We start from the raw sequence: 13,666 nt of genomic DNA on the forward strand, positions 1-13,666 counted from the left end.
GGGCGGGCATGGGGGGGCCGGGCCGCCGACCTCAGCTCGCGTGGGCGGGCTCTGAGGGGGGTCCCTTAAGCCCCGGGGGTAGGGGGCGGGCACCCCGGCCCCGCCCCATGAACCGGGTGCTGCCTCCTGGCGGCGGAGCGCTACCGAAGCGGGAGGTTGCCTGTGGCTTTGAGGGCTGTGCAGAGGTCACCGAATAAAGACCTGGCAGGCAAGGCTCAATCAGAGGATGGGGACACAGGGTACAGGAGATCAGAGGAGGGGACTCAGAACGGAGAGAGTGGGAGGCGGGGGCAGAAGGGGCGAGGGTCAGCCAGGAGATAGGGGACCCAGTGGGGAGAGGGGCACAGAGGAAGGGAACCCCATGGAGAGGGAGTCATAAGAGGGGCACCCAGAGTGGGGAGGGGCGTCAGAGTCTGACGCGAAGGATGGGGGAGGCAGGTCTGTCAGAAGGTGGGGCCTGAGGAAGGAAGGTGTCAGTAGGAGGATGGGGCACAGGCCACCTGACAGGTCAGGAGGTCAGGAAGGAACCCACACCTGTCAGAACTGCTTTCCTTTATTGAACACTTCCATATGTGAGACAGTCTCTTCTCCCCCAAACCCGTGGGACTCTACACGCTTGCTGCCATTTCACAGATGGGGAAGTTGGACCCCAGAGGGACAGCCACTAGGCTTGAGGTGCTAACCAGGACAGAAGCCATATCAAGCCTTGGCTGGGGTCAGGTCTGACCGTCTCCGGAGCCCATGCTTCTACCACTGTGCCATCCTGCCCCTCACTGGGCGTCCAGGGGTGTGGATGGGGGCCGGCGAGGAAGGGTCCCTCAGCATTCGACGCCATAGCGGTCAAAGTGGCGTAGAAGCAGACCCAGCTCAAGGTGCACGGTGCCGCCGGCAGCTGTGTGCAGGCGATAGCGGTCAGCCCCACTGTAGATGGCATCCGCATGCAGCAGCTGAGGCCCGCCACCTACGAAGGCCCGTGCCAACTGCTCCCGCCAGCTGCCCAGGGGCCGCCATGTGGGGCAGTCCAGCTGGTGCGTTCCTGGACTGCTGGGCACGTGGCAAAAGCCGTAGCCTGCAAGCTGGCAGCGGCCAAAGCTGTCCTGGGACCACACCTGGAGATGGAGCCGGGGCCAGCCTGCAGGACAGGAGGGAGGGAAGGAGGGATGGAGTCAGCCCCGTCTTCTGCTTCTAGATCCCCACCTCCTGGATCCCCACTGGAGACTCCAGGCCCAGTCCCTACCCCCCTGCCTTTCTTCCTCAGCCTCCTCTCTGAACTCCCAGCCAAAGGGATCTTTCTGAATCTATGTTCCTCTCCTGCTTAAAACCTGCCCATGGCTCCCCAGTGCCCTCAGTATGAAGTCCAACCTCAACATGGATCTATCCTCTGCTGACTTCTCCCTCTTCTGTGTCCCCATCTCTGGGAAGCCCAGTCCCCTGGTGAATGAGTGCCTTGGGGCTTGTCCTAGCCGCCTCGCTCCTTCCCACCCCATGGCCCACCCTGTTCTCTCTGGGCTCAGGGCCTTCTTCTTTGCCCCTTCAATCTACCTTCCATCTGGCATTGGGCAGCATCTTTCTCTCCTTTCCATACGTTTCCCAGTATCCTCTGAATACAGTTTAGTTCCTCAGTCTGGTAGGCAAAACCCTTGAAAAGCTGGCCCCATCTCACCCTCCCTTCTGAGCCCCTCTGTGCTAGTCCCCGTTGTAGAAGCTGGGGACACACTGGTGAACAGAGCAGACAAAAATTCCTGCCCTTGTGTAACTGACATCCTAGACAACGAACGTAGTAAATAAGCAAATTATAGGGTATGTCAGATGGTGATAACTGCTCTGGAGAAAAATAAAGCTGGGTAGGATGGGGGTGGGGATGCAGTTTTAGAAAGGGGGTGATCAAGACAAGTTTCACTGAGGTGACATTTGAGCAAATGCTTCAAGGAGGGAAGGGAGCGGGCCATGTTGACATCTAGGGAAAAGAGTGCTCCCAGCAGAGGGAACAGCCCTTGGTGGGAGGTGTCTGGTGGGGCCAGTGTAGCTTGAGGCCATTGACAGAAGGAGAAAGGGAGGTGACAGCACGAGATCATTCAGGGCATTGAGATCCACGGAAGACTTTGGCTTTTATCCTGAGAGAGAGGGGACTCAGAGAGTTCTTAGCAGAGGAGGAATGTGACCTGACTTAGATGTTCCCAGAGGGACAGCCTATGCGGGTGGGGTGGGAACACCAGCGAAGAGGCTACCATAATGGCCCAGGTGAGAGGTGAGAGCGGACAGACTAGGGTATGGGGGAGAAGTGGTGAGGCGTAGTATGCATTTCAAAGGTAGAGCCAATGGGATTTCCTGATGGACAGAATGGGAGGGGGGCTGGGAAGAGGCGAGGATGATACCCACACTGGGGCCTGGGGGTCTGAAGAGTAAAAGGACAGTCGCTTGCCTCATCCTCCAATCTATCACCCTTTAAAAGCAAAACCTGACTTGTCAGTTGCCTGCTGTGGCTCTGCGGGGCCTTCAGGAGATGGCCTCAGCTCTGCGGCCTGGCATTCAAGGCTCTGCATGGCCTGTCCCCTACCATCTGGACCCTTCCAGCTCTCCTGCTTTCCCTCCATCCTCCAAATGCTGTGGCTCACTTTACCCTTTGAGCCTTCCGTACACAGCTCTCTGCCTAGAAACCTTCTTTCTCTCTGCCCTATTAGCTCCTATTATTTGCTGTGGCCCTTCATGGCAAAGCTCAAACATCCCTTCCTCCAGGAAGCCCTCCCTCCTGAACTCACCAGCAGTCAGGAGCCTCCTCTGGGCTCCCATAGCCATCCAGACTCCCCCATCCCAGGCCTGCCCACTCTGGGCTGCCATTTTCTGGGGACAGCTCTGTCTTCCCCATGGGATGGTGAACGCTGTGAGGACAGGGCTGGGGGCTGTCTCAATCGCTGACATCTCCCTGACATCACCCACCACAGGGCAGGCACTCAGTAAATATTATTTATATTGTTGAAATATATGGCACATTTACCTAGGCTATTTTCTGGAATCCACTCAGTATGACCCAAATTTTCCACCAGAAAAGATGTTCTGTACCCTCCCTCCCCCAAATACTCATTTCCCCTCTTATCAGCCGAGGAGCCTGGCCTCTCTCATAACCCCTCCCAGCTTCCTCCTGATTGAAGACTCTTGGTTTATCTCTCCGAAAGCAACCTCCCCTCTCCTGGTGGTTTCTACCTTCCCCTCTCCCCCTCCGCCCCTGGCCTCTGACGCACTCCAGAGTCAGCCCAGGGAGGCCTCCTAACAGCCTCTCCAGGGCCAGGCCTGGGTGCGGAAGGGACGCAAAGGGCGAGGGAGCGGGGACAGGGTTTGGTGTTCCCAGTCTCAGCAGCATGGGGTGCTGCTTACTGCCACCCCTCAGCCCGGCCCAGGGCCCAGGCTGGGGACCCACCTTGAAGACCTTTTGTGGCGAAGTGCAGGTCAATGGGGTGGGACCAGTAGGCCATGTCCCCTATTTGGGGGGTGTCCACCTGCGTTTGGCCCTCCCGTATGCCTGACAGGAGCTTCCACGCCGCCCCTGCAATGAGAGCCAGGACACCGAGGGGCAGGGAGGGGTGGGAGGCAGCGATCAGGAAGGGGAGGCCGTCGTGGAGACAGGACCCCACTTCTCCCTGGCATTGGGCGACAAGGGTTACAAAATGTGAACTCTGGAGCCAAACATCTGGGTTCAACTCCTGGCACTACTTCTTCCTGCCTGTATACCCTTGGGCAAGTTATCTTTCCCTGCCTTAGTCTCCCCATCTGTCAACTGGGTGTGATAATAATGCGTTCCTTATCATTTCTTGAGATTAAATGAACTAATACATACAGGGCACTCGGAACAGTGCCTGGGGCATAGCGAGTGCTGGCTAAGTGTCGGGTATCCTTTGTTACTATTCTCACCCCACATTTAGAGGCCTAGTCCAAGGACTGAGATGGGGCCAAGGGTGCCCGTCACAAAGGAGCTTGGGCACACTGTGAAAGGCACACAATAATACCAGTCCTACGGAGGATGACGGTAACAGCGAAAAGGCACCAAATGTTTACCAAAGGCCAGACGCCGCGCTAAGCGCTTTAGTGATGAATTTGTTTAACCTGTCCTCTAGGACTCTTGATCCATACCCCGCCCCCAGTCTACAGGCTCCCCCACAGCCCAGGAGGCCCTGCACGCCCTGGCCTGTGTGCCCCTTCCTGAACTCCTCTCTCATTACTCTCCTCACCCCTCGCCACCCTCTAGCCTCACGGGTTCTACTTTTGATCTCTCCTCAGGGCCTTTGCACTGGCTGTTCCCTCTGCCTAGAAAGCTCTGCTCCTGATGTCCCCATGCCTGGCTTTTTCCCATCCATTGGGGATCAGCTCAAGTGCCACTTTTAGAGGGTTCTCCCTCATGCTTCTACCCGAAACTAGGACTTATCACATTATCACATCTCATTTCTTCCTAGTACCTACCACTATCTGTAATCATTACACTCATTTATCTTCTTATTTATCTTTATCTGTCCTCCTGTGAGCCCCAGGAGAGCAGGGGCTAGATCCCCTGGACCTCAAACCCAGACCTTGGTACACAGAAGGTGCTCAATAAATGTTTTTTTGGCAAATAAATGAGCCTAGGAGGTGGGTGCTGATATAGTCTCCATTTTACAGGTAAAGAAACAGACTCTTAGAAGGAAAGGCACCTGGCCATTCACTCCATGAACATTTATTGGTCACCTGCTGCGTGCCAAGGACTGTTCTCCATGCTGGAAGTACAGCAGGACTGCAGCAGACCAAGGTCCCAGGATGGAGCTGGATTCAAACTGAGCTCTGTCTCACAGCAGTGCCCAAGCCCTTTATCCGACTGCCCCTGAGCTCTCTGCGGGACTAACTGCCCCGCACAACAGCTCCCTGAGATAATAAAAACCATATGGCTATCGCTTCTTCTGGGCCAAGTGAAGAAAGCACTAGGCCTTGAGGTAGGCTTGTCACATGTAACATTTACCAGCACTCCTGTGAAGGACAAATATCCCACTTTACAGATGGGGAAACAGGCTCCAAGAGGGAAAAGCACCCACTCAGGGTCACAGAGCAGGTGAGTGGCGGAGCCCAGACTGGGAGCCGAGTCGGACTCCGGGGCCGCCTCTTCATCCGCTTAGCTGGAGGACCACAATTTCCCGGGGCCGAAAGTGATGATTAGGACAACAGCTGCACTCACTCCCTTCATGGGCATTTATTGTGCCGGGCAACATATAAAAATTGGCTTTACATCCGATTTCTACCCGAGCGGGGCAAACACTGAGCACTTACTAGGCCAGGCCCTCTCCAGAGTGCTGTTGCTCTTCCTTTAGCCCTCACGACTGCCCCACGAGGAACTGTTATTATTCCCATTGTACAGACAGGGAAGCCCAAACAAAGACACGTGCAAACAGCTGGTTTTGAACCCAGGCAGTCTGTGCTCTTAACCGCAGTCCTGTGCTGCCTCTGGCTGCTATTAGCTTCAATTTCAGACAAGGAAACTGAGGCTTGGCGAGGTCAAGTCTAAAGGCCCCCAATTAATTGGTGGGGGAAGTTAGTGTTTGAGTCCAGATCTGGCAGCCCTAACCATTACACTATACCACCTCACACGGGGAGACATGAAAATTGGGGCCTCTGAGGTACCTCCAGGGCCAGGTGGATGGACTTGGATGACTGCTAGTACAGGGCTCCTACACTGTCACAGAGAATTATGAATATGGGAGGGTGGCCTCGCCTCTAAATGTGGGATAGCAACTTCCATTTTATAGCAACTCGATAAATGGAGACTGTTAAGCAAAGAATTATTAAGAATGGGGAGGGACCTAGGGCACCCCTAAGGCAGTGAATGAAGCCCCAGCAGTAGAGTTAGGGCTGTTTAGTGTTCTGAGGATTGGGAGTGTGTTTGTGGTCTAATCTATGGTCCCATATCCTTAGGGGCTGTGTGTTCATTGAGTGGGAACCAGAGTCCCTAGAGATGGGATGGGGAGGGATAAGAAGGGAGCCTGAGACTCACGTGGACAGTGTGGTCGGGGCTAGGAGTCCTGAGAACCAATGGAAGATGAGGATCAGGGACTGGGCCAGTGGGTAAAGGAAAGAGGATGGAACCTCTAATTTGGGGGTCTTGGTGGGGGAAATGTACCAGGCTTGGGAATACCTGTGTGGATGCCCCACTTGCAGAAGAGGCTACTTTCTGAGAAACCGGTGGCCCCCACGATCTGTCCAATCACGTGCACCTCAGCCATGGCCCTGAGAGGGGAAAAATATCACAGCCCTATGAGTAAGTGCACTATTTCCACCTTACAGACGGGGAAACTGTGGCTCTCCAAATAAGGGGCAGTATTAGGATTCCAAGCTAGTTTCGTCAAACCACTGAGGGTGGGCCACACAATCACAGCTGCCTTCCCAGGAGAGCCCCGAAAAAATGAGGGGCCTAGGGTGGGCTGGGCTGAGGAGAGGACATCCAATCAGCCGGCCTCTAAATTACCTCTCCCAGCGGAAAGCCCCGCCCCCAGGGCCGATGTCCCCGCCCACAAGTACAAAGCCCCGCCCCCAGGTCAGAAGATTCTCCCACCCCATGAGGCGCATGCGTCTTAAGTGCAGGGGTGCCAAAGTCCCGCCTCTAAGTTTACGCATGCGCTATTCTTACCTCAGAAAACCTAACGGTTAGGAAGTGCGAAAGCGGCAGCGGAGATTGGGGTTCATGGTCCTGACCTGTCCAGCGGGCGCTGGCTTCCTAGGCCTGGCTCGCGCCACTCCCAGGACTTTCTGGGCAGCTAGAGAGCTGAGGCGTCGATCCCTTAGAGGCTGCGCCCGCTTTCGGGCTCCCTAGTTGTTGCTATGACAACAGCAGCCTCCCTTCCTGGCTTTGCTCCCGCCCTGGGATCGGTAATTGGCCCTAGCTGTCCTCGTGGGCGGGGCTAAGCTGTGATGGACGTTCTCTCTCTCCCTCTCCATTTTAGGAAAAGCGTCTCTCCGGCCACACACCCGGTTCCGCCATTTGGGGCGTGGCCTGGCAGCCGCCATCTAAAGTGTGGCTTAGGAAGTCTGAGCGTTGACTGTTTCTTCCAGATACCCTCTTCACAAAATAAACAAATCCCTCGGTGCGGTGCCACGCCCCCCCCAAACTCTCGTCCATCCGGGACCGCAAACCAGAGACTAGAGCCAGGGTCAAGGGGGACACTTTCTCTCTGGAGAGTACATTCTCCTGCCTCATGACTAGAAAAAAAATCCTTCCTTATTCAGAGATACTCGAGAAGTTGTGGAGAGGGGTTTCCTTCCTTTTTTAGAGTTCCCCAGGCTCCACGGGACTGATAATCCAACTTCCTCCCCAGAAATACTGCCCAGTTCTTCTGTTAGTGCTGATCTGAGCAAGGAGTGGGGTGTGGGGAAGAGGTATGAGAAATGAGGAACTGAAGCCCCTTTATCTGCAGAAAATCCGGTTCTTGAAAACTGGGCTCTGCCAGTTACTTGTCTTGTGACCTTGCATGGCTCTAGGTTTCAGTTTCTCAGCCATGTAATGGGCACAAGGAGAGTGACAGTTCGAGGCACTCACATTCTGATTCCCTGAGCACTGCCTTTCCCACGCTATCAATCCAGTTGAACCTCAGTGCCTCCAGCCCAGACCAGGAGTCCAAAGGGAATTCATTCCCTTACTTCTCATACTTTTTAGCAAAATGAGGTTACAAAAATTAGAGTCACCAACTCAAAGTTATAGGGAGGGGGCAACATTTCAATAGGATAATATTTATATAAATAAAACAACTCAATGGGATAATATTTCACTAATAGGTATACTTGAAAGTTACCATTTGTTGTGATTTCTTTGTGCCAGACTCCAGAAACTGATCTTTATGCGTGCACAAGCTCCTTTATTCCTCACAGACATCCTGCTCGGTAGGTTATATTATCAGCTTTATTTAAGATGAAAAAATTGGGGCAAAATTATTTGCCTTAAGCCAGATTGATCACACTTCTGCCTGACTCTTTCCCTAAACTTTATGTTCTTAACCTCTCTGTTATGCTGCCTCTCTTGGATACACAGTTCTCAGAATAAAAGGATTATGGAGGTCGTGCTGGGGTGTTGTCCTAGACGCTATCACTTCCCACATCCAACCAGTCATTAGATCCTGTCAATGCCCCTTCTTAAATATTTTTTCTTCAATTGATTTATTCCCCACCGGTTGATACTAATGATTAAGAAAATGCTTCCCAGGTTGACCGCCTGGATTTAAGTTTTGGCTCTGCCACTTCTCTCTGACCTTTAGCCTCTCAGTGCCTCAGTTTCCTCACCTGTAATGTTAGAATATATGACAGTACCCGCCTCATTGGACTGTTGTCAGAATTTAATGAATGCATGAAGCTGTTTTAAAATATGTCCACAGAAAAAAATTAGTAAATAAAATACATCCACAGTTTCTTTGACACTCCTGTCACTAGGTGGAGCCTAATTCCTTTCCCCTTCAGTATAGGCTGCACTTCGTAACCTGCTTCTAGCCTATGAAATGCAGCAGAAGTGTTGCTGTGTGATGTCCAAGACCAGACCATGAAAAGCATCGAGGCATTCTCCTCCATCTCTTGTAGGTCCTCCATCATGATGTGACAGTAGTAAAGCAGTTAATGGAGGGACCCAAATGGGGAAGAATCGAGGCCTCCTGACAACAACCAACACCGTGTGAGTGACTCATCTTGAAAACAAATATTTCGGCCTCAGTCAGATCAGAAGACCCTTGCAGCTTGCCAACAGGCTAACTTCATGAGACACCCTGAGCCAGAACCAGCCAGCAAAGCCATCGCCAGATTCTTGACCTACAGAAACTATGTCAGTGATAAATATTTGTTGTTTTAAGCCACTAAGTTTGGGGGGATAATTTGTTATGCGGCACCAGTAGATAACTAATACAGATGCGTAATGAATCTAGGATAGTGCTTGGCACATAGGAAGCTCTATAATGTTTGCTATTATTGACGGTTTTTATTGTTACTGAAATGGAATATTTTACATGTTTTTTTACAAAGGAGCACACTAGATATTTATGTAGTTTTTGCTTTTTATTTTTAACTTTTTAAAAATTGTGTTAAAATACACATAATATAAAATTTACATCTGAGCCATTTTTTAATGTACTGGTCAGTGGCATTAAGTACATGCACATGATTTTGCAACCAACCTCTAGAACTCTTTTTTTGTCTTGCAAAACTGAAGCTCTGTACCCATGAAACAACTCCCCATCCTCCCCTCCTCCAGCTCCTGGCAGCCACCATTCTACTTTCTGTCTCTGAATTTGACTAATCTAGATACCTCATACAAGTCGAATCATTTAGTATGTGCCCTTTTATGACTGGCTTATTTTATTTAGCATAACGTCCTCAAGGATCATCCATATTTGTGACGCATAGCAGAATTTCCTTCCTCTTTAAGGTTGAATAACACTCAATTGTATATACACGCCCCATTTTGTTCATTCATCTGTTGTTGATGGACACTGGGTTGCTGCCCGCTTTGGTCTATTGTGAATAATGCTGCTATGAACATGGATGGACAAATATCTCTTCAAGACCCTGCTTTCAGTTATTTTAAGTATATACTCAGAAATGGAATCGCTGGGTCCTATGGTAATTCTATTTTTACGTTTTTGAGGAACTGCCATTCTATTTTCCATAACAACTGTACATATTGTTTCACATCTTGCTTTTGTCACTCGGTGATACATCTCGGAAATTTATCCATGTCGGTATATAAAGATCTCACTCTTTTTCAAAAATTACTGTTTCGAAGTATAACATGTGTACAGGAAAATGCACAAGTCAAAATGCACAAGAAAATGCACACGAAAAATAAATGCACAAGAAAAATGCACAAGAAAATGCACAAGAAAAAATAAAGAGCTGGATTAAATTTCATAAACTAAACTCGCCTGATAACCAGAATTCAGCTCAAGAAAAGAACAGGGGCAGCTCCCTGAGTTGCCTGTTGTGCCTCTTCCAAGATGCCCCCCAAGCGTAAGCACTATCTGGACTTCTAAGAACATGCATTAATTTGGCCTGTTTTTGTACTTTATATAAAATCACACAGTACGTATTGTTTTGTGTCTGCTGCCTTTTGCTCAGAGGTTTGTTTGCAAAATTCAACCATGCTGTTGCTTGGGGCTGTAGAGCTTTCATTCTCATTGCTGTAGAGTTTCCTGTGTGTGAAGATGCTACAATTTATTTATCTATCTGTTGATGGGAATTTATCTTTCGATGGACATATGTTTGCGTCTGGTTGGAGTGGAGTCGTTCGGTCATTGGATATGTTCGGCTATAGCAGACACTGCCCAGCAGTTTTCCTGGTCGTCAGACCAATGTGCAGGGTATGAAGTTCCCCCTCCCCCACGTCGTCACCAACCCTTGGTGGGGGTGTTCTTTTTCATTTTAGCCATTCTTGTGGGTGTGTATTTGTATCGAATTATGATTTTAATTTTCATTTCCCTGATGACTAGTTGACTACCTTTATTAATGTTCACTGTTTCCCTGGATTTCCTCTTTCACAAAATTTTCGTTCAATCCTTTTGCCTGTATATATATGTGTGTGTGTATATATATATGTAATACATACATATATACCATATTCATAACTAATTGTTTTCAACAGTCAAATTCTAAGAACAAGGGTGGAGCCTCCTATATAACCATAATACCAATTTAACATTTTCTACAGTATAAATTTAACATTGATACAGAATTATCATCTAATTTATAGTTTATATTCGAATTTTCCCCATTGTCCCAATAACATACTTTATCACCATCCACCCTCCATCCAAGATTACACTTGGTATTTAGTTGTCATGTTTCCTTACTCACCTTAACCTAGAATGGGCCTGCCAGGTTTTTAATTTTTTTATTATCGTTTCATTTTTCGTGAGTGACATTTTAAAAAAATGAATTAATTTACTTTTTATGGTGACAGTGGTTAAAGAAATCCAATAAGTTTCAGCTGTATGTTTTAACAGTAAGGCACATATATATTTACACTGTGTGTTCACCTCTCATAGTTAGATTTCTTTCTATCACCACATATTTGACCCCCTTTACCCCGTCTACCTCCCCCCTTCCCTCTCCCCTCTGGTAACCACTATGACAGTGACATTTTTGAGGAGCATGGGCCAGCGGCTTTATAGAGAGTCCCTCAGTTTGACTTTGTCTCATGTTTTCTCATGATTAGATTCAGATGATGGATTTGGGCAGCAAAACCACAGAAATGATGTTGTGTCCTTCTCAGTGGAGATAAGGAGGTACATGATTTCAGTTTGTTCCATTACTGGTGATGTTAACTTCTAAGGTGATGCCTCCAGTATTCTCCACTAATACTATTGTTTTCCTTTGTAATAAAATAAGTAATCTGTGGGGAGATATTTTGAGACTAGATGAATATTCTTTTCCTTATCATACCTTCATCAATAGTTTAAACCTCTGTTGATGATCCTGGCTGGAATCCTGTGTTTAATATTCCAGGATCATCACAAACCCTAAGAGGCCTGGGCCTCTTGTGACCCCCTGAAAGGTGTGGGGTTGGGGAAACTGTATGAGGCTGATGGGGGCCAGGGAGATCGGAATAGAAGTGAGTGAATCTCTGGGGGAGGGCCTAAGGGGACAAAGGGACCCGCAGAACTCAGAGATTAGTAAAAACCGAGGCAAGTGGGAATTTGTGCCCCCAGCCCACTAACATGTATTGAAGGCCTACATTGTGCCAGGTGCTACTCTAGGCCCTGAGGCACAGCAAGGAACAAAACAGATCATATCTCGGGCCCTCTGGAGCTGACACTGACGTGGGAGGATTCGAACTACAAACACCAGAAACACGTACAGCAGTCCCCATTGATCCCTGGTTTGACTTTCCGCTGTTTCAACTACTTGAGGTCAAACATGGTCTGAAAATACTAAATCAAAAATTCCAGAAATAAGCAATTTATAGGTTTTCAATTGCGCGCTGTTCTGAATAGCGGGATGAAACCTCACGCAGTCCCGCTCCACCCAGTGCAGACCGTCCCTTTGTCCAGCGTATCAATGCGGTATGCGCTCCCAGACCATTAGTCACTCAGTAGCCCTCTCGGTTATCAGATTGACTTGCATTCTCGGTTATCAAAGTGCTTGCATTCAAGTCATCCTTATCTTCAGAAGGTCAATAGTAGCCTGACGTTATGTCACAATGCCTAAGTCATTCACTGCGCTTCCCTTCATGTAGGTGTTTTATCATGTCACATCATCACGAGAAGGAGGGTGAGTACGGTGCAGTGAGATATTTCGAGAGAGGCCACATTCACATAACTTTCATTACGGTATATTGTTATAATTGTTCTATTTTATTATTATTGTTGTGAATCTCTTACTGTGCCTCATTTATCAATTAAACTTTTCATAGGCGTGTCGAGAGGAAAACATAGTAAACACAGGGTTTGGTACTCTCCAGGGTGTCAGGCATGCACTGGGTGCTGGGAACGTGTTCCCTGTGGATAAGGGAGAGGAGTGTGATATGTTTCATAGTGATAAGTGATTCGAAAAACCAGCCAGAGTGAAATTAAGGAGGTAGAGTAACAGGGTATCTCTCTGCTGGAGAAACAATCCTGCTCTCTCTTTCCTTTCATCTACCCCCCCATGGGTGTCCCCGCATGTCATCTGCCAGGAACTCTGGCTGATTCAAGTGCACTTGCAGACGCCATCTGCTCTCCCTAGGAGTGGGTCCCGTGCCAGCTCCAGCGTCTGGACTCTTGGCACACAGCCCGGAGCCCTGGAGCAAGGGAACTCTGGCTGGCCCCACATCAGGCAGGGGAATCCTTCAGTTTGGCCGACTGGGACTGGTGAGATGGAAGGCTTTTGGGAAGGGAAAGCCAGTGCAAGCTGAGTGGGCTCCCTGAAGGAGGTGGAGGCCAGCAGGGTGAGGAGAGTCCCCTAATCAGACTGATGGAGATGGATATAAATAATAGAATTTATAAACATCACCAATCATGTTCAGAGCCTACTTTCTGCCAAGCTTTGAGTAAATGTTGGGACATTTTTATCTAACCTAATCTAAGTGGTTCACGGACATTTTCACATCTAAGAGGCAGGAAATATTTACCCTGTTTTACAGATGAAAAAATTGGGGTTCAGAGAGGCGACAACATTATCTAGAGGTCACATAGCACGTGCCTTGAAGAGCCTGGGAAGGAACTCAGGTCGGTGTGAGTTCAAACACTGATTCATCACTACCTGCACCACCTGATAACCAGCAGTCACCCCACCCCGGTCCACTCCCACCTCAGCCTCCTTTCTTTGGAAGCCCCCCACCCGGTCTTCTGCCTCTGCTTCCTCCCCTTCTCGGGGCCTACAAGGAATACGGCCCTGGGTCACAATCTGCTGGGCCAAGTTCTAGTTAACCTTGGCCAGCTGAGAACACGTCTCTGAGCCTCGGTTTCTCGACCTGCAAAATAGTGATAAAAATAGAGCTACGGAGAAGAATCAATGTGATGATGATGCGGGTAGAGCACTCACCCTGGGCCGGGTGTGGTCTGCACTCTGAACTGGTGGCCCTGCGGGCTCTCCGGCAAGTACCTAACCTCTCGGCGCCTGTCCCCTCCTCTGTACAACCGGACAATAAGTGAGAATGCCTCTTAGGTCGTTCTGAGGACATGTCCACGTGTGTATGTATATATAT

At 49.5% G+C, this 13,666-nt stretch overlaps 2 protein-coding genes across 3 annotated transcripts in view; one reads left to right on the plus strand and one right to left on the minus strand.

Annotated features, from left to right (window-relative positions):
- Positions 1-535: 535 nt before the first annotated feature.
- B9D2 (B9 domain containing 2) lies at positions 536-6,896 on the minus strand. Of its 2 annotated transcripts, XM_011383630.2 has the most exons (5): positions 6,641-6,896; positions 6,149-6,240; positions 4,714-4,887; positions 3,416-3,541; positions 536-1,132 (listed from the first exon to the last, which is right to left on the minus strand). In XM_011383630.2, exons 2-5 carry the CDS (start codon positions 6,234-6,236, stop codon positions 819-821), a joined length of 702 nt encoding a protein of 233 aa, XP_011381932.1. In that variant the 5' UTR covers positions 6,237-6,240; positions 6,641-6,896; the 3' UTR covers positions 536-818. The 2 variants fall into 2 exon arrangements, with proteins under 2 accessions (XP_011381932.1, XP_011381933.1); XM_011383631.2 differs by lacking the exon at positions 4,714-4,887 and having other exon boundaries at positions 6,641-6,880.
- A 961-nt stretch (positions 6,897-7,857) lies between these two features.
- The window catches only part of TMEM91 (transmembrane protein 91), an 11,851-nt gene continuing 6,042 nt past the window's right edge, over positions 7,858-13,666 (plus strand). Inside the window, exons 1-2 of the mRNA XM_011383633.2 lie at positions 7,858-7,887; positions 8,575-8,665. The gene's annotated coding sequence lies outside the window, so the exon portion shown is untranslated. The remainder of the gene's footprint in view (positions 7,888-8,574; positions 8,666-13,666) is intronic.

Source organism: Pteropus vampyrus, unplaced genomic scaffold (genome assembly GCF_000151845.1).
Source record: "Pteropus vampyrus isolate Shadow unplaced genomic scaffold, Pvam_2.0 Scaffold534, whole genome shotgun sequence".
Taxonomy (NCBI): domain Eukaryota; kingdom Metazoa; phylum Chordata; class Mammalia; order Chiroptera; family Pteropodidae; genus Pteropus; species Pteropus vampyrus.